This window comes from Trachurus japonicus, chromosome 24 (assembly GCF_045865225.1).
Source record: "Trachurus japonicus isolate A0001 chromosome 24, Traja_1.0".
Taxonomy (NCBI): Eukaryota; Metazoa; Chordata; class Actinopteri; order Carangiformes; family Carangidae; genus Trachurus; species Trachurus japonicus.
The window spans coordinates 12393120-12414260 of record NC_140930.1 but is presented as its reverse complement, the minus strand read 5'-3'; the positions used below and the strand labels follow the sequence as shown (position 1 = coordinate 12414260).

General features: G+C 43.7%; 1 protein-coding gene across 2 annotated transcripts in view; it reads left to right on the top strand.

Annotated features, from left to right (window-relative positions):
- The window catches only part of LOC146961439 (glutamate receptor ionotropic, kainate 2-like), a 59614-nt gene that overhangs the window by 27478 nt on the left and 10995 nt on the right, over nucleotides 1-21141 (top strand). For both annotated transcript variants that reach the window (XM_085770052.1, XM_085770051.1), the window contains exons 7-13: nucleotides 12700-12843; nucleotides 13696-13803; nucleotides 13949-14062; nucleotides 14171-14377; nucleotides 15859-16082; nucleotides 19822-19940; nucleotides 20912-21129. In XM_085770052.1, coding sequence (XP_085626178.1) covers nucleotides 12700-12843; nucleotides 13696-13803; nucleotides 13949-14062; nucleotides 14171-14377; nucleotides 15859-16082; nucleotides 19822-19940; nucleotides 20912-21129 — 1134 coding nt within the window. The remainder of the gene's footprint in view (nucleotides 1-12699; nucleotides 12844-13695; nucleotides 13804-13948; nucleotides 14063-14170; nucleotides 14378-15858; nucleotides 16083-19821; nucleotides 19941-20911; nucleotides 21130-21141) is intronic.

Genomic DNA, 21141 nt, shown 5'->3' with positions numbered 1-21141 from the left:
GGTGCATGTGATGTTTTCTCACACCACTAGGCTCGCATTAATGCAGGCGAGTGTATAATCACAGTGACACTCTGCGCCTTGGGTGAGGCCGAGTGTTGTCTCAGGGAAGAATGCATAATGAGAAGTCCCTCTTCGGCCAAACTAGACTCAGCGCAGACACAAACACACTCGGCCTCGGCCTCTCAACTCTGTTTGTCAGAAGCATTTCTGACACAGAGCGATGCATAATAAGTCTTGGGGATGCTAATTAGTCCAGGACGTCTGCGTGCTGCGGACGCGCGAGTTACAGATGATATCGTCGGCTTCATCATCTGACGACTCTTTAACCACGTCCCCGGAGTCATTTGTAACTCCAATTGTTGTAACTCGTGCGAATTAACAGCAGTTAGAGACCGAAAACCTGTGCACAGATAGATAGATAGATACACAGATTAGATATTTTCACATCTAATCTGATCGTTATTTTGTCCCATCTGTGTATAATTATTGCCTGCAGCTAATGAGATATTTGGTTTTAACGCTTTGTTGTAATTTGAATTCTTTTAAATCCCCCTTTCACCAAACTAACTTGGATTTAATTGAGGGGAAGGAAAAAAAACACAGTTCCCCAGCCGTACGCCTCGCTGAAGCTTTAGGCCCAGATATTTTTTTTTATTATTTTTTTTTACATCTGCATCATTTCATTTATGTCTACATTTCATTGAGCTATAATTACCACAACAGAGGACTGGATGTTCTCCAGTGTCCTCGGCACAATTGAAAATTCTGGTGTAATAGCTCCTAATAATGACTCTGTTATTAATAGAGAGCAGTTGTTTGGGTAATCTGAGCGGCATGATGGGGCTGCTTCTACGGTTCACATGGGGCAGCATTAAAAAGCATGAAAACACAAGCGAAATGAAGATACTTAACACGTTTCCAAGCCACCGTGATGATGATGTTTTCTTCCTTTCTGTCAGCAGCTATTGCAAAACGTATCCTCGGGCAGGAAACTTAAACTTCGATTCAGCACAGAAAACATGCACGCTCAGCAAACTTTCCTAGGATACTGTAAATAATTGCTAATGACGATGATTAAAAAATACAACACTGCATTTGCTCCTAGCGTAGGACTGTATATATTGCCTTTTCACTTAAATAGCTGTGTTTGGCTGCACACAGGGAAAGTTAGCTGGGGTGACATACAGATGATGAAGTGAAAGCGACACATTCTCTGTGCGTAATCTCACACGGTTTTCATTATACAGTGTTTATATCATGCTACTCATGCTGGTGTTTCTTCAGCAATATCTACTCATGCTGGTGTTTGCATTGTGTCAGTATCCCTACGTTGTTAATGGCAGTCCGCCTTTTTCCCCCCACGGGATACAAATTGCATACCCACGCACACGGGATTCAATGATGCATGCTGGGATTGGGTTCCATTTCACCAAATTTGCAGCATGAAAGCTGTTGTTTGCAACATGAAATAACTGCCTCACCACTACCACTACCACTACCAGCATCCCCCACCCCCTTTTTCCCACGTTACTGTACCTGCGACCCCGTGCCTGTGCGTTTTGAGAGCTGCTGTCGAAAAAACTCACACATTTATCCGTAATTTCTGACAGTGACAGTCATTTGTGAGACGTGAGGCCGCCACCATTTGCAGCCCCCCAAAGCAAAATTGCTTTATGTGAAACAGGGGCCCCTGAAATTTTTATTCTGAAAACCAAATCCAAATCGTGCATGTGTTTCATAGAAAACCAAACCATAAGTTCGGTTGCGTTTCTTCATTAGACTTCTAAAAAGTGACATGATGAATCCTCTCATCCCTGCTTGGTTACACTGTAAACACACATGGGGGTTTCTCCTCCTCTTTTGCTTTTGTAACAGAGCTGTCATTCAAGGCGCGTTCTCTTCCCCACGGCTGTTGATTAACGTGTGTATCGTTGTAATACACTTGTGGTATTCCGGTTTTCTACACAACGCCGTGACTTTTTGATGCGCTGACCCATTTGTTTACATCTGTATTGCAAATTGCACCTTTAAAATATTTACAGCACAGTGTGTCGCAGCAGAAGAATACTCACTAAGAACTCCAGTTAGAGTTGAGTAAACTTCATTTCTATTCCGGCATGAATTAGGGATACTGTGAGCTGAGAATGAAAAAGAAAGGCAGAGCGGGAGGAAGCAGGTTTTTGCTGAGAAATACACAAGGGGAGGGGGGAGAACAGACACCTTGCTGCATTAACAAGGACTGCTGGGAGTAGAGTGGGAGCCACCCACACACTGAGAGCAGGATGGAGGAACCTGCAAGCTGATTAGAGCTCGTTTTATTGTGCATGTTTACATACAAGTGTGTGTTTATACTGTACCGTATGCAAGTGTGAAACACGCTGCGCACAACACAACACTCTAGTTTGTCTTCTACGGTTCTGCATGTTTAGCGGCTCCTCTGCAGAGAGGTGGAGGAGGAGGAGGAGGAGGAGGAGAAGGAGGAGGGGGTGGTGGGGCACTTGGCTCTCGTTTGGCCCCCGTCGGTGGGTTTGTTTGTAGGGTAGCACATGGCTGCCTGACAATAGGAGGAGAATACCCACACATGGATCCCTCTCCCTGCGAGCTGCATTCAGCATTACGACCGAAGCGAGGGTCCTCGGTTACGGGTGTCGAGCCAAATTCAGAGCTCCCCAGTCAATATGATATCGAATACAGGAGGACACATACTGTAATTTTGCCTGATATGAATCACAGCACAAATAAACTTCACTGGAAATTGGATTCAGCATTTGGGGGAATCCTTTTATTTGTTCAAAACTGATTTCAGTCTTTTACCCTGCAGCTTAAACAAATTCTACAGTGCACAGGAGGCGCTCTCTACTAAATATCCACACATAGAAGTTGTGCACAGCAGATTCTGTTGGGTTCAGCAGCCAAACAGATGCATCGGCATGACTTGATGCGGCCAGTTTGAGCTTATCTCAGATATATATTGACATATGGTATATACCAACCAATTAGCTACAAGGAGTCGAGGCACAGAAATGCAGAGGAAAGGGTTTAGAAAATCCTGTCGGCTTTCTAGAGAGCATAGGCAAAAAAAAGTCCAACTTCAAAAGATCCCCCCTGAAGGGCTGCTCGTCAAAAAATGTTAATTTATTGTGTCTGTATGTTTAAAGAACAAATATCTGCCCATGTATTATTGATTATTCTTATCAAATATGCTGTATATATTTGTGTTTGTTAGCCTCTAATTAGGTGTCATTTTAAGCTCCTGTCCAATGATTTTTTTAGTATGCCGTTGTTTTGGATGTTGTATTTGATATGGGGAACGGACAGAGCTAACAGAGAGAGCTCCACACAGATTCACAGGTTGGTTGCGTCCATTACAGCAATGTGATCTCACTCCCTCTGATCCCAGTTGGCAGAGGAGAGAGCCTTTTAAAGACAGCGACTGTGGAGAGCAGACACTCGATGCCCTGTGCCGGGCACCACCAGCTGGGCTTGGCACAGCATCAACATTATTAGCACCAGTGCTCCCTTGGTCCATAGAAGCCTTTTGTGAGCGGGAATAGGCAGAGGGAGAGGAGGAATTTAAAAGGAGGGATGTATTATCTGCTTTTTCCTTTGATTTTCCTCCCTCTGACACGTTTTACTTTAATGTCTCTTTTATTTATTGTCTTAACATGTTAATAAATGAAGCTCTAAAAGGGGGGAGAAAAACGATTTAATACCATGCAAATAGGTTAAGACAACAAACAGATTCCCAAACAATATCTCCCCCTGTAAGTCACATACCGCGCACGCATGCATGCACACATGCACGCGCACGGTGGACACGACAGACAGAATAATGCAAGGGGGCGCCTGCTGATGTTATATAGGACAATAAAAGCCTTTGCAATCAGGCACTACAACCATCATCAGATCACTATCATACAATCAGCCCCTGGAGGCTGATGCAGCCAGCGGGAGCCGTGTGTGTCATGGTCACACTCGTGCTCAGGGATATTGGCTGGCCTTGGCAAACTATCATCCTTGGAGAGGCTGGTCCTCCCACCTCCACACACACACACACACACACACACACACACACACACACACACACACACATAATGAGTGTATAGGGAAAAGAACATCCAGTACACGAAATAAGGTGGGGGAAAAGAAGTACTTTTTACTCTACAACGTTTATTTGTGCAGTTATTGTTAGTAGTTAGTTAATATTAAGATAAAAATGAGTATGATAAAAGATGATGTGTTGTTATGCAGTGAATTACCCAACAGCATATAAAATATTTAGATTTAGCTCCACTACAACCAGCCACAACATTAAAAGGCCACTTACACATTATTGCATCAGTATTAATGATCCAATAATATAATAATAGGACCCAGTGAAAGGAGCCTTTCCGATCCAAGACTTTCACTTGAATTAATAGAGCATTTCTACAGTGTGGTATTACCACTTATCTACTCTATAATATGAGGGACTTGAATGCTTTTTTCTTTCACCGTAAACTCACTATACGTACATTCATGAACACTGTCATGTGCACAAAAGAAATGACTAATTCATCTGTAGAGACATGCGGGCAGAAAGAATGTCTCTTGTATGCACACGTGGAGAACAATGGGGAATTCATGCTGCACTGTTGCACCATTATTGCAATTTAAAAATAACAAGTCAGTGCATATTCTTATTAAATATCAGCATGCGAAAAAACAACAACAAAATGCTCCTGGACATGTTGAAATTGATAGCATCATTCTACCTGGGTAGTCTGGAGAGACCCCTGTAAAATGCCCACTGTTTAGCAGCAACCCAGATGTAATTAACACTGCCTGTGTTGTTTACACTATAAATCAAGTGTGGACTCCCTCCATACTGCCTGCATCCTCTCCACCAGATGGTAGCGAAATGCGAAGGACTGTTGAGCCCTCCAACAAACTCTCCTCTCCTCCTCCAGCTCTGTAGAGTCCAGCTCTATCTGGTTGTTGTTGCAGATGAAGCCGAGTTCGTAAGTGTCTCGCCATTTAATCACAACCCATGTCTTGGCCTGTTTTCAAGGGGTTTGAATAGTAAAAGCTTTGTCACTGTGGAGATTTTTTGGACCGAGTAACTGATGAAGTAAGAGGGAGGAAAAAAAAGCCGTGGAGTAGGGCACCTACCAGCCTCTTTAGTTAAATTTGGCTGGAGGCTGATTAAATATGAAGAAAGGCCATCATGTTAAACAGCCACTTAATCAGATGTAGGTTAGGCAGCGTGGTGCTAATTAGGGTGGACTCTGAAGTGGACAGTGCTGCCAACAGCATGCTGTTGCCTGAAGGGTCTGGTGGGACACCACTGCTCCGAGGATTCACAGCCTGCAGTTTGGCACATGCCATATTGTTTTCTCTCTTCACTTACTGTAACAATCTGTGACATTTTTAGCCACACTAGCGGCGTGGCTCGAGGGATGGCAGCGTCAGTTTGTCAGACGCTCAGTCAGTCCACCGCTTTGGTCCAGACTTAAATAACTCAACTACTGGACAGTTTGACCCTAAACTTTCATCCAAATATTCGTGGTCTCAGGGGGCCTTTGATTATCCCCATGTCTTTTCAATAACATGACCACATTTTGGTTTTGAGTGAATCCCTTAAACAGCTATTGAATGCATTGTCATGAGATGTGGCGCATACGAATGTTCGCCTCAGGGTGAGTTGATCCCCTGAATTTATTTTTCTTGTAACAGGTCAGATTTTATATTTATCCAGTACTTTTCTTTCTGACCAGAGCTAATCACATTTCCACCAGTGTTTAGTGCTAATTAGTGAATGTTAGCATGCTAAAATGTTAAATCAAGATGGTGAATATGGTAAATATTATGCTACAAATCAATGTGTTAGTATTTTTACTTTGGGGGCATGTTATTTCAAAGCTCCACAGGTCCTAAATACATCCTCACAGAGCTGCCAGCATGGATGCACACTGTTCATCTCATGTACAAAATACTTTTGCTTTAACACAATATCTGACATCTTTATGGAGGGAAATCTGGTATGCAAGAGTGTGTTTCTGGCAGCAGCACCAGTGGTTTGTTTGGAACAAACAGAGGAATGAACTAGATAGCTAGCATGAGCAGTCTGTGCATGTTTGAACTGCTTTACCCATTTAGCTAAGTAAACAAATGGTTGGTTTTCAAAGTTTCATGAGGTCACTAAGTGTCTGTTCCTTTCTGACTTTATCTCACCGAGCTCTAAAATGTCATTCACACATTACAGGGGAGTGCTTTAAGGTCACAGGGGTGTGAAATGTTCTTTTTTGAAACAAAGAGATTATTTGACAAAAGTACAATGTTAGGTCAGAGTTGAGGCTTTTCCACATTAAAGCACCTGTCAGTATTTGATAAAAATGTGCACACTTTCATAACATAATATCAATTCTGAGTAAATATATATAGACATACATCAAACAGAGTTCTGCTGCCTCTCTCATCACTCCCACAGGACCCTCTCTTTTAAACCAAAATTCTCTGCAGTGTAGTTCTTTATCCCCCTTTAAAGTGCACTTAAATCTACAATAAAGCCATGAATGTGCTTTCACATAAATCCATAAATCAATGGATCCGATACCCAGGGGTCCTCGTCGGAGGAAGCCAGTCTTACTTCCCTGTGACAAAAACCGCATTAAGAAAAAAAAAATGCAACAAGGCTGCTCTGTTGCCTCAGCATGTGGAAATGCAATGTGAGAAAGGGATTAAACCTCCAACGCACAAAAGAAAAAGAGGAAAAATGACAGTGACGGCACTGGCAAAGCCACCCCGTATACCCACACTGTGAGTGAGCAACGTGCACGCATGGCTCAGTGAAATACTGGAGAGAGCAGCTGGATAAGACGGTGAAAGAAACACAAAGGGGGATGAAGGGAGGGAGAGATAGAAGAGAACGGAGGGCGCGAGGAGGGACTGGGGCAGAACATAGGCGGTCAGAGAGAAAGAACCAGAGAGAGAGAGAGAGAGAGGGAGGAAAAGTTATGGACAGCGGCTGGGAGATGACACTACAGTGAGCCTCAGTCACCTGAGGGCTTTTTTTCCCCAGCAAAATTATCTGACACAGCCTGGTCTCCCTTCTCCGCTAGGAAGCCTGAAACAGCCATAATATAGCCCATAAATCACACGTGTCACATTTCAGGGTTTTTCAACTCTCGTCATTTCATTTTCTTTTTGCACTAAAGTGAAACTTCTCAACGCAGTGACTCAGTTTCCTCACCCGAGATCTCATATAACGCATCAGTGCCAGAAACACATGGTTACATCTTGAATTACATTTCAGTTAATACAAAAGGAAAAGCTTGATCTTAAATTACTGAATATCTGTAAACATTGGACTGCTTAGGAGTAGTTTAGCATTTTGAGAAGTATGCATACAGCCCATATTTGTTTTCACAATATGAAACTGGAACCAGGAGGTGTTAGGAAACAGTTGTCTCTGGGGACTGGCTATTTATTTCCCCCGTTATGCTAAGCTAAGCTAAGCTAAGCTAAGCTAACTGTCTGCCGGCTCCAGCCTGGTATGGAACAGACGGATAAGACGGCGCTACTGCTCTTCTCATCTAATTCTCAGAAAGAGAGTGGACAAGCGTCTCAGGGAGGCTTTTTGCTGGAGTTAAAATCCTCCACTAATTACATACAGCCATTTCCCACCAGTGTCCACGTCCCTCATGAGAATTTTCATCTTGGCAGATTAAACAAATACAGTAAGTCACTCAGTGGGGGTGGTATCTCTTTGATACAAGTAGAAATTATAATTTAGTGTCGTGTGTGTTTTTTTTTTTCTTCTTACAAAAGACTCTGCTCGTCTCCTGAAGATTTAATAGCTAAAAATCATAAAGTTTAGAAAAGCAGCAATTTATCTGACAGAAGAATTTGTGGCTGTGATACTTGCACCGACTGTGCAGTGAAGCGGCACAAATACATATAAACTATGGAATGAAATGAATAATTACCCCCGTCTTCTATCAAATCATCAAACCCCATGGGTCTGTCTGTGATCTGAGGGCAGAGTGACTTCAGCTCCCAGAAAACAATGAGCTTCTCTCTCTCCCGCTGACATTGTGACTCTGACGCTGATGGCAATACTGCCAGTATATGTGTGTGTGTGTGTGTGTGAGAAAGAGAGAGTGCATATGTATGAGATAGAATGTGTGTGTGTTGTTGCTCTGTGCCTGGCAGCTGCAACCCAGCGATGCATGGTGAATAACAGGTCAGTGCTAATCTCATTAGGGCTAATCAGATGTATATGATATGTATAAACAGTGGAGTTCCACTGTACACAAGCAGCCGCAGTACACGTCCATCACTGGGTGGATAGCAGCGCGTGTGTGTGTATATAGTATATGTGTGTGTGTGTGGTAAGAGCAATGCTGGTGGGAGAAAAAAAACAAAAAACAGGATGAGTGATTGAGAGGAGGTGAGAAGAGAAAGAGAGATGTCGTTTTTCAGGGTGCTACATTATCAGAGGCATTATGGAATTATGCGCAGGTGGAGAGCTGGTGTGAATACTGATGCAGTGAAAATGAATATATTTGTGTAAACACACATCGACACACACACACACACACACACGCACAGCAGCCGGCTCAGTGGAGTTTGCAGTTCACCTGCTCTAAATGAGGAAACCGCATGCAACTACGACAAATGAGGCATCTGCCTCTGGGAAGCCTGCGAGTTGAGGTTTGTCACTGTGCCTGAGTGTGTTCCTGTTTTTGTGTATGTGGTGTACACACACGTACCCACACGTATACACACACACACACGCTCGCACGACCCGGTCCCTCCATGTTTGTTAATATTTGAATGTTCCTCACGTATCGTATTTGTGAGAGAGAGAAAATGCAAAGATGAACTAAGACATCAAGGGGCTGGAGAAGTAGATGTAAGGTGTGGAAAAATGTCATTAAACGGAGGAGAGGGGGTCTAGATGACGACGTTTCTTGAAGGAGAGGGGGGTGTAGTGTGTGATTTCAGATGGTTCTGTGAGTGTTTGAATGGGAGAGAGAGAGAGAGACGTGAGAAAGACAGGGCAACAGAGGTTTTTGGGCATCTTGTTCGAACCCCCCCGCCCCCCACCACCACCACTACCACACCACCACTCCACCGCCCCCTCCTCTCTGTCTGAGTGTCCCAAGGGTTCGAGATTGGTTTCACTTAAAACACTTAAAACACCCCACAGGACCTGTGCTGGCTCTGAAATAAATATCAAGATCACTCTTGGATTGTTTTTAAATTGAATGCAATCTGCCAGAGCTGTGAGCCATCATCTCACCCCCACCCCTCCCACCCACCCACCCTGCTTGATCTCTCCTTCCACTTGATGCCAGCCTCTTTTTGTTTCCATCACAAAGGGATTTTCAGGAATTGTTCTGCTCGAGAGGAAAGTAAAGAGGGGGGGGGGGGGGGGGGGATCTTTGCCATATAAATAATTTGAGCCGTGCAATATTTGATATATCACGGCGTTGGAAAGTTAAAAGATTGCGTTGGGTGGGTGGGTGGGCTGTGGGAGGGGTGGGGGGTGTTTCCAGGAATGGTTGTTAAGTCAGAGGAGAAGCTAACAGAATGACATAAATGATTCATTCAAACAAAAAGGCCGATGGAGGGGGGTGGAGGGGAGTGTGTGTGTACGTGTGTGTGTGTGTGTGTGGGGGGGGGGGGGGGGGTATTGTGTCCTCGGACTGCAAACACAGTAGAGTACACAAATGTGTTTATACTGCACAACATCTAATAAACTCCCAAATAAACTGTATCCTGGAGCCAAATCGATCTTTATGCTACAATAAATAAATTCCTGTCTCTAATGTTGCCCGGCTAAAAAAAAAAAAAAAAAAACCCACTCCATACACTGCTGCTGATGAAGCATGAATATATTGTTATCACTATAAAACTGTCAATGAGCAATGTTATAAGGCTTTTTCAAAGTCAGGATACAGCATGCATACTGTATATGATTCGTCATAAAGCGGTCTCTCTCATTTTCAAATTCATTTTAGCATATTAAATCCATATTATGTGCTTATCACTTATCCAGAGCCGCTCAATCTGTTTTTGTGAGTTTATTCAAGGGAGAGCGGCGGCGCTGAAATGTCCGCGTTTTTAGCAGTTAATTCAATCTCACATTTATTCATAAAATCTTCTTTTTTTCTTCCTCCTCTTCCCTCAAACCATGTGAAATATCTGCTGAGGATGAGGATGAGATAATCCCACTCATTTCCAGTGATGCCATAAGAGGGTTTAATTTTCTGCAAAGCATTAATATCTTAAAACAAAACAAACAGAAAATATATTCATGGAAAACAAATGAAACTCTCACCTCAGGCTGCTTGTGTTGTATTTTGATGCAAAATCTAACTTAATAAGAAGTGGAATAAACAATTGGATATGGATAGTCTTTGTGGCGCATATATTTAGTGGGGAAAAAAGGGGGAGCATTCGACACCCTGCATTTCTTGGAGACAAATATACCACGTAACATCTGTTAAGCTTTTATGAAATGAATTATCAGCTTTCTGTCACACATCAAGGTTTGCCCTAAAATATCCCGGCTGGATTTGATATCAGGGCGTAATTCAGTATGAAAAGGAAAGGTAAAAATAAACTTCCAAGGCGGTCTTTAGGACTTTGTCTGTTTTTAGCAAACAAGTTGTCAGATAGTTTCTTTCCTGAAGTCTTTTTCACAGAGTGTATTTATAGCAAGTCATTTATTGGAAAAATGCAGTGCATACTGTACTTTGGACCAAACGAATAAAGTCATGAAGTCATAAAGTCATAGAGCTAGAAGAATAAGAATGTAATATTGATTGAATATGGATGAATAAAAGTCAAGGTTGTCGGAGGAAAAGTGAAAAGGTCACAAGCAAAACTGAAGTGCAGAGATATTCATGAAGATCAGTTGAGGGAGGCAAGGTTTTTTTAAATTTTATTTTATTTTTTTCTGAATTGCATGAATTCAACCATGCCACAGCCAAACTGAAATCAATCATGAAATGAATTTGTTGAATAAATGAGTTCAAAAATATATCATGTACTTTTGAAATGGAAAGCACTGGACTGAAACTGAATGTGATTGTTGCAACTTTTTCTGAATTCAAGCCAAGATGCTTTTTTTTTTTTTTTTTTTTGTAAATGCATCCGTGAGAGGAAAAAAAAAAGCTTGATTCAATCCTGCAGCATGTCTTTGTACATAATGTAGCTGGTAACACAATAATTGGATGATTGGACATGATGAACTTTCCCTTCAGTGGAGAAAATAGTGTTTGGATATTGGCTGTGTATAAAAAAAAAAATCCTCTTCTCTATTCTCTCTATTCAAGAAATAGATTAGTGGAATGGCAGACTCTTTTCCTAATCAGCATTTGCCATGAACACCACTACACACACACACACACATAATGCACACACGCTCACACACACTGCCGGCACTGGGAGAGCAGATATGGCACTAGCTGTTCCCTTTCCCAGGGAAGCAGTGGGGATGAAAGAGTGCAGAGATTGCTCTCCCATCCTCTGATCTGCTGCTGCCTTTGACATCAGCAGCCACCAACTCCAAAAGCACAGGAGAACTGGGGAGGGTGGGGCGTAAAAGCCACCGCATCCACACACACACACAAACTCCACTTCTTTCTCCATCTTGAATTCCCTCCCTCCTCTCCTGTTGGATGTGAGATTTATTTCTTTAATTGGCCTGCCACCGTAAGTAAGGTTTGAATAAATTGTACATGAAGCGTGGTTTATGCCGCTTCCAGTCTGCTCCTCTTCTTCTCCCACGTGGACGGCATCGACGCTTCGCTGCACCTATAGAGACAAACATAGGGAACTGATACGGGGCTAAGCGGCGGTCTGCGGTCAGTCGGGCTCCTCGCTTCGTGCCGCGGCACGGCTCATTCCCTCCGACAGCCGGCACATCCACAAAGACCCTATAGCTGCAGATACTTTGTGGTCTCAGAGTCATTTTTCATACTCCCTTGCAGGTTGGTCATCCAGGACTTGTCAAATAAGATCACCGCAGTGTATTTCAGCCTGTGTGGGGACCATGAAAAGAGGATCTGAGCTGAGCTGTAATGTGTTGATCTGAGTAAATGTGGATAAGGAAATCGTGTGTGCCAAGTGTGGTGGAGTGCTAAAGATAAATCTCAGCCTGTCAGCGTGTGAACTCTGAGCTTGAGCATTTACTCCTTTTGATGACTTATTACTAGGGTTATATGGATGACCACCCACCATGTATCCCAGCTAGGCTCTCTGTGTGTGTTGTGTGTTTAGCATGTTACACCAAGTGTGCCAGTCAGAGTTGTCCCGTCCACACTGGTGCCTGCTTTGCATTCCCCTTTTCTCTGGGGAACAGGCACACCCATCAGGAACCATTAGTCTTCACACTGACAGGTCGGCCTTCCTCTGTGAGTCTCTCCCTGGCGGAGCTTTCGCCTCGCCTCAGACGCCGGTCGGGTATTTTTTTACTAACAGGCTGAGACACGGTGCCATTTGTGCAGGGCATTTACTGCTGGCGTTACTTATAATTTATGTTCTCTTGTCCCAACCAAAGTGTAAAGCAAGTCACCCGAGACTTCACACACTTTTTCTTATGTCCCTCTCCGCAGGTGAGCTAATGGGCGGATTAAAGGTCAGGTGGTGAAATGTATCGACAGGTGTTATAAAAACGTCTAATAATATCACCTTCCTGTTTTGCAGACGGATGCGGCGCTGATGTATGACGCCGTGCATGTGGTGGCGGTGGCGGTGCAGCAGTCGCAGCAGATCACTGTCAGCTCTCTGCAGTGTAATCGCCACAAGCCGTGGCGATTCGGAGGTCGTTTCATCAGCCTCATCAAAGAGGTACATCACCGCTGTCAGAGTGCACTCTGTCTTGACCTTTGACCTGTATAATCTGCTGGACGCTCGAGCTCTGTTGTGTTATATTGATCCGTGCAATCAGGCGTTTGCAAGCATTCCCTTTTTTAAATCACCGAAATGCTTTCATGGAACTTTATTGCACATTATGAGTCTAGTTTTCAGTGCAAGCATCTCTGCTCTTGTGGAAAACTGTGCTCCTGATAAAACTCATATAAACATCCCAAACAAGTACACTGTCCAATTTAAACACTCACAAATCTTCATTAAATTATAATCTAAATAACCGCTGCATTATCCACAGTAACTCTGTGTTTGTTGTGATCTTTCATTCTCTTCCTCCTGCTTTTTCTCCACGAATATCTCCACTCGTGTTTATATCAAAGCCACTGTGTGTCTCCTTAACTCTAGTCAGGGTCAGCTATTTGCTTTGTTCTACAAAGCTCTCTGGATGGTATCATTGCAGGTAATTTTCAGAATGAGCCATTGTAGTAGCTGGCGCTTCCTCCCCCTCCTGTGTCTGCTGTCGCTCTCCATGCCCGTCTGTTCCTCCAATGGCTTTGAAGTGAAACTTCAAGCACAATGAACCACATGCATAATGAAGTCTTACCTGTCAAACTTGCGTCTATTCTCGCCCGCTTTATTGTTTCTTGTTATGTTGTTGAGATAGACAGTGAGGAGAGAGCCAGCCGGAATTCATAATTGGGACAGAAAAAAAGTTTTATGGTTAGAGGTTGGACTGATATTGTTGAGAAAGACGATACCTTAAGGTTAATGGAATGACTGTGCTGAGAGCCGAGGGTTTTAGTTTATTATGCTGTATATTACTGTCTGCAGGCTCACTGGGATGGTTTGACAGGGCGTGTTCTCTTCAACAAGAGCAATGGACTGAGAACAGATTTCGACCTGGATGTCATCAGTCTGAAGGAAGAGGGGCTGGAAAAGGTGCGTCACGCTGGTGTCGTTGATGCTGTGGCATCTGATCCTTAAAGAGAAAAATTGTTGGAGGTCTTGGTGCTTTAAAGCATTTTATTTCCTCTGTGCAGACAAGACAAGGTGATATAAACTTGACGCTGAATTGTTTCTACAGATTGGAACATGGGATCCTCCCAGCGGTCTGAATATGACAGAAACTCACAAAAGCAAGACATCCAACATCACCGACTCTCTGGCTAACAAATCCCTGCGTGTATCAACCATACTGGTAGACTTCATAAAATTAAAACACAAGCAGCATACACACTGATTTTTTAACATCTAATACCAAACACAGACTTTTCCACTTTTACTCCAATTTATTTTCCCTTCACAGGAGGAGCCATATGTGATGTTTAAGAAGTCAGATAAGCCTCTGTATGGGAACGACCGATTCGAAGGCTACTGTATTGACCTGCTGAGGGAGCTCTCGGCCATCCTGGGTTTCCGCTATGAGGTTAGATTAGTAGAAGATGGGAAGTACGGAGCGCTGGATGAGGGCACCGGCCAGTGGAACGGCATGGTCCGGGAGCTCATGGACCACGTGAGTCAATAAATACAAAAGCAAAGTAAAATGTGTTTTGATGAATGAAAACTGTGCCAGTGCTGTGGTGATGTTTAAACTTGTTTCCAAAGCTAAAAGTATTTTCTAAACTCCTGCCTCACCTACCTATTCTTTCTTGTTTGCAGATACTGAAAGCATTTATTTCAAACAGGTTGAAATATTCTTAATACACAGGTCTTTAAACTTATCTTTAAAATAAGTTTAAGATGTTTTAGAATGAGGCCACACAATATTTAAAAGAAAAATATACCTTTCCTCATAGAAATTGAAAGCTGACAAACTTTTGGCCGGTTGTACCAAATGCTAATGGTGACTAATGTTAACATTTTGCAAACTTTATCTAGATACTGCTGACAGTAAGTCTCCTGGTTTATTATAAGTTTAAGCATTCAGCTTGTCTCCACAACTGTCACCTATGGCCACAAATGCTGTTTAACTAAAGGTGCAAAGGGTCACTTTGTAGGATCTGTAAATTGTGCTATCGCTATATATTAGCATTAACATCTGTTTACTTACCAATCCAGAAGAAACATTGTGAGTTCAGCATCGAATGTCATTCTTTTACTCTCCAAAAGTTGTCTCTATCGTTGAAAAGAAACAAAATGTACACCTCGGCCAATGTCACCACTTTCTGATTGTGACTCACTGCAGCCTCCAATGTGCCATGAAAATGTGCCAGTGCTCAGACAGCGTATAACAACCTCTTGTATTATAAAGACAACAATAGCTGAAGCCGTTGTTAGAGGGGAATCACCACCACCCGCTACCACATACAGCGATAGAGAAACCATGTAAATAGCCTAATAACTCAAGATAATAAGCTTAATAAACTCAAATATATATCAAAAAAAAGACTTGATAACATGAGAATTTATGCAGTAAAAAGCCTTAAAGCACATCGTAAATTATGTGTTTTTTCCCCCCGCGACAATGAATGGTTGTTAAGATAAACAGCAAGAGCCAGCAGACAAAGAGACAGAAAATGAAGAGTGCTATCTACAGAATCTCAAACATCCTCCACCGAACGTGTTTGGGGGAAAAATTGCACTGCAACCGCAGACGGTGGATGAAGAAGTTATGTCTCGAAGGAGTTATGCAAAACTCCTTCAGAGTGAACACTCAGCAGCATAGAAGGCTAATCTCACGTTCAAGGGGACAGAGGGTTAATTCGTCGCAGATTAATCTAATCCCAAGATTGTTGCCTCAGTGACTCACCTTTGACACCACATAAGAAGGATTAGACGTATAACCTGCAATTTCCCGAAAACCTCCTCAGCCTCCCACCTGCTAATCTAGCTGAACTAATGACCCTGGCCATTTTCTCTGCTCTGTCATGCCTCTCCCTCCCTGTACATATTGATCACACCAGCTGCTGACAGAAATCAGATGTTAATTCGATTGTTGTTGTTTTGGTGTTGTTTTTTTGTCTTTTATCATCTGTGTTTGTTATCTCATTGCAGAAAGCAGACCTGGCAGTGGCTCCTCTGGCCATCACCTATGTGAGAGAGAAGGTCATCGACTTCTCCAAGCCCTTCATGACGCTGGGGATAAGTATCCTGTACCGCAAGCCCAACGGGACCAACCCCGGGGTCTTTTCCTTCCTCAACCCCCTCTCACCCGATATCTGGATGTATATTCTGCTGGCTTGCTTGGGTGTCAGTTGTGTGCTGTTTGTCATAGCCAGGTAACATGTCAACCCTCCCTCTCCCTCTCCTCCTTACCTTCCTCTGCTTCCTTCTTTACCTACCTGTTTTCTTTGCTTTCACTAACATACAGTAGCAGTTGCTCCCTCCGGGCCTAAAGAGGGTAATACATTCACTGAAAATCATCAAGCTCTGACTGGTGGAAAAGAAAACACTCTCGCACAACACTCTGAACACCTCTTTATTCTTAGGTGGTTTCAGTAGATTTAGATATGGTCCATCGCAAAACAAAATCAAATCTGCAGTACATATGTCACCATGAAGGACCATACTAGCGTTTTACTTACTGTTGATCGTTTACCAAAATACACCACACTTTCTTTTTGTCATTCTCTTAAAAATACAAATGTTTTAGCTTCACTTTTGTGCAATGAGACAGTCGTTTTGAGAGAAAGAAAACCGGGAAATGAGCTAAAGCAATTAAAGAAAAACACTGGTATGAGTTGTGACTCCTCACACTGTCCCAGGTGTATTCACACAGGCATCGGCAACTGTAAAAAAACAACCTCCCTGTTATCTCTTAACCCGCTGTAAGAAATGTCAATGTAACAACAATGGCCACGTTGTACAGGTACAATTCTTACACAATCTTGATCAAACCCCCCCACCCCTCACCCAACCCAACCCACCCGCCTGTCCACCCTCCTCCCCCCCCTTAAACCACAGATGCATGAACAATGTCGAAAAAGATGTGTGTTAACCCCAGGGCTCCTCTTCTCCTCCTTTGATCCTGAGAGGTTTGGGTTTAATGCACATTTCATCAAAAAATGTTACCGGCACAATGATCACATGAGAGGAATGCAGCAACTGTCACCTAAGTTAGCTCAGAATATGCAAATTATACCCATAGCCCTTTTTGTTTCCACGGTTTGTCGCGGTAAGTGATTAGCATGCAGTTCTATTGATATTCCTCTGATTGTAATGAAATGGCCTGGGTACCTCTTTATTAAATTATAATGCTCTTGTCTGCGTGCATGCTCGGTGCCTTTCTGCACACCACGGCAATAAATAGTGCTTGTCCTCACAACACTTGTGTGTGGCCAAAACTGTTCAGCAAAGTTTAAAATCTGAAGAGCAATGTTTCCCCGCAGTTCACTGAGCTGGTTCTTTCATAATTGTAGTATTGATTGCACGACCAGCGATTGATTGGTCAATTCCCCGAATGCAGAGTATATTATTTTCTTTAATCCCCGACAAATAGAGTGGAATGGAGTGAGCTTATGAAGTCTCGGTTTTGCGCAATAAAACACTAAACACCTCAATCTCACCAGGGATTCGTAACGTCTTTGAACCACTTCCCACACACATATACACACGTTTTTTTTCTCTCTCTCTCTCTCTCTGACTCTCTGGCTAAATAAGCGATCTAATTTCAAACTCCAGAAAAATACATTGCCCTCACTGGTTCTTTCCAGCTCTTGCGTGTGGATGAATTGATTCCTCTCTTTATTAACAAAACAAATGGCATTCTTTCACATCATGGAAACTTTTTTCTTTCTAGAGTGTAGAGAATAACTACCTGCCTAGAAGAGAAGGTGATTATAAATTGCAGTATAACATTTTTACATGTAGTTACAGGCTGTTGCAGGTTTGTGGTCCATGTCCTGGACGCCTGTGATTTTAACACACACACACACACACACACACACACACACACTGCCCAGACGCAGCCTCTTCTCTTGGCCTGAGAGAAGAAAGGCAACAGATCTATAAAGCCAGTGAGAGTAATTGAATCCAACAGACAGTTAATGGAGGGAGCGCGTTGTATTATTGTGGCCGGGGACGTGCGAAGGGGGGAAGAGGAGCAGGAGAGAAAGAGAGAGAGATAGGGGTGAAGAGTCTTTTTAGAATTCTGTGTGCAATTCGACATGTCCCTCGTGCTCGGTGTGAGGAGGTGACCTTACGTCTGCATGTTCCACATCCCCTTCTTCCTGGTGATCAGTGTGCAGTACACGGCCCGCAGGAATACGGTACCGGCTCCAGGCAAAGGTCATACAGAGGAGCTGTCGGGTCTGGTGCATGCAGAATACACATGTAGACAGACAACACCGAGAGAAACCAACACCATCCGTTAGCCACAAGTGTGCGTCGTATAGGTGTATAGGTTTAAACCCCTTTTGTGATACCAGCGGCGCAGGTCGCCTTGGGCAACAGCTAAACATTATATGTAACATCTGTGAACAGCAACATGAATAAATCAAGCCAGAAAATATTTGACTTTGAGATTTGATTGAGCCAATGCAAATACAGTCGCTACCAGAGAGAAATACACTCCCACACACAGCTCGAGCAGGGGGTGGGGGTTGGGGTGGGGGGTTGGGGAGGGGGGGCAGACGCATGCTCAAACGCTCGTGCGCCAGAGGCTCGATACACACAGGCATGAAAAACGTACACACATGCGGACACATGCGAGTGCACACACTGCATTATGCACAGCTCCACAAGGCCATTGTGCCATTTCAGTTGCCTGTGGTTCCAAGGAGACAGAGCTCATTGACATTCCAGTAAATCAGGCATCCTGATGGAGTTGACAGGAAGAATTATAGTGTGTCATCACAGCCATGACCACGAAGATGATTCTCAAGGGGACGGCGTAGAAAATAGCTGTAAAGCAAGAGCAATCTGACAAAAATGTTGCCGCATTCACGACGCTTGTAAAATCAGACCGTTAATTAGGCTGCGGCAACAACACGGCGGAGTGATCACGTGACGTATCTGTATGTAGCTCTACAAGACCGGCCATCGTGTAATATGTGCGTCTCTAAAGGCCGGAGCTGACAAATAGCATCGCACAAACTCTTAAGACCTGGCTTATTAGCATGCAGCATGTTGGGGGGTGGAGGGGGAGGTGGTGGTGGTGGTGGTGGCTCCTAACCAGCCTTATGTGATGGGCCCCTCAACTCTGCATAAGCAGCGTTCCTCCTATCAACCACTTCAGCACAAACTCAATCAGTTCCTGATGCTTAACGCTAACCCAATCACCCCCACGCTAATGCCATGCCACTTTTGCTTAGGATAATAAATGAGAAATGTCCACAACTGACCTGAAGACGGGGACAATAAGCTGAGGCAGGCAGCGGGAGGATGGAGGGGGGGGAGTGCTGGGCGGCGGGGCGGCGGGGGGGTGAAAGAGGGAGGTTCATAGGGGAGGAAAGGTAATCTGGGAGAAAAAATGAGGTGTAGGTTGTTGGGGTGGGAATGGTGCAGGGTAGGGAACAGAGATTAAGGTGTGAAGGGAATGTAAGAAAAGGCAGTTAGGGAGGTGAAGAACAGAGGTAGGTTGCCGGGAAACGAGAAGGAGGAAAAAAAAAAAGGATATGGCGTCCACAAAGTAATGGTGATTGCAGTTGCTGGGGGGAAACACATAACGGCTCCTGAGTCAGTGAATCCAAATGAGCTCCAAAGATCATCACGTACTTGGACATTATCACCAGTGACAGTGTTATTCCAGCCTATTGATCTGTTCTCACAATAAACTGATGGCATTTGAATATGCCAATAAGTTGATCTCAGCAAAAGCTTGAATGATTTGCTTTGGTCTCAGCAGAAGCTCTGACCCTGAGGCCACAACACAGGATTCCTACACATTTACATTCCCTTTGTTCCTGCTCACTGTGTTTTAAAATGAATGTTTTATCTGCCGTTTAATCTGCACCAGGGAACACACTGTTCTTTGCTTTTGTGCTGACATATCTGTCTCTGTGCTCTCTCCCTTTATAGGTTTAGCCCTTATGAGTGGTACAACCCGCATCCATGCAACCCCGACTCAGATGTAGTGGAAAACAATTTTACGCTGCTCAATAGTTTCTGGTTTGGAGTTGGGGCTCTCATGCAGCAAGGTAGTTGCCTCAGCCTGTGGCTGCTGTTGCTCTGTGGAGCTGGAGCTCTCTATATCCCACTGTCTCTGAGGAATTGGTTGTTTTATACAAGCCAGCGGCAACGGAGAGACCTCTGGGGGTCCAGACAGAACTTAGAGTAAATGTGCATGTAATGGCTTTTTAATTAAATCAGCTGAGCTTATAGGAACATAGAATAAACCACAGTATATGAGTATATTAGACATATGTGTAGGAGGGATGGATTTGAACAGCCCTCGCATCGCTTGAGTAAAATCAATCTTCATGACCCGGAGATTAGAATTCAAACAAATACATACATCAGTGTTTTTTATCTGCAGCTGCTCAAACAGCATCAGTTTCTGAGGTGTTTTAAAATAATATACAGCCCATAAATCAGCTCTTTATCACAGCGATGATAGCTCGATAATACCCAGTGTCCTCTCCTCTTGCCCTTGGCCCATCAGCACCTAGAGATCAGTGGGGTGTGGAGTCAGGATGTGAGGTTACCTTGGGTACATGACTCTCTGGCCCAAACAGCCCGTCACTTCTCCACACTGTTGTGAATGATCAATATTGAATGTGTTTATTTGATTGTATTGATTTTATGCAAACCTCTTCGTCCTCGGGGGACATTTTAAATAGCACTTTTCTGTGTCTCCTGCATTATTTAAAGCACTCACTTGTGACTCAGACAAGATAATTTCGCTTGTTTGAAATCCAACAATCATCTTGTTTTGAGAGCTCTCTCGAGTGATTTCATCTTGTAGTGAGTGCTGCACCTGCCTCAGCTGAAAACTTGAAGAGAGTTCTTGAAGCAAGATTTTTTTTTTTTTTTTTTGTAGTTGTTAAGTACCCGATCTCATCTTGTTTTTGACATTATCAGAATAAAATGAATCAGAATTAGAAGCTTAATGCTGAGATGAATTAATTCTGCAGTGTAACGCTCACCCCTGCCACCTCCCTCACACCAGGCTCAGAGCTCATGCCCAAGGCGCTGTCGACTCGAATAGTGGGAGGCATCTGGTGGTTCTTCACCCTCATCATCATCTCCTCGTACACGGCCAACCTGGCCGCCTTCCTCACCGTGGAGAGGATGGAGTCGCCTATAGACTCGGCCGACGACCTGGCCAAACAAACTAAAATCCTGTACGGGGTGGTGGAGGACGGCGCCACCATGACCTTCTTCAAGGTAAAGGGTGTC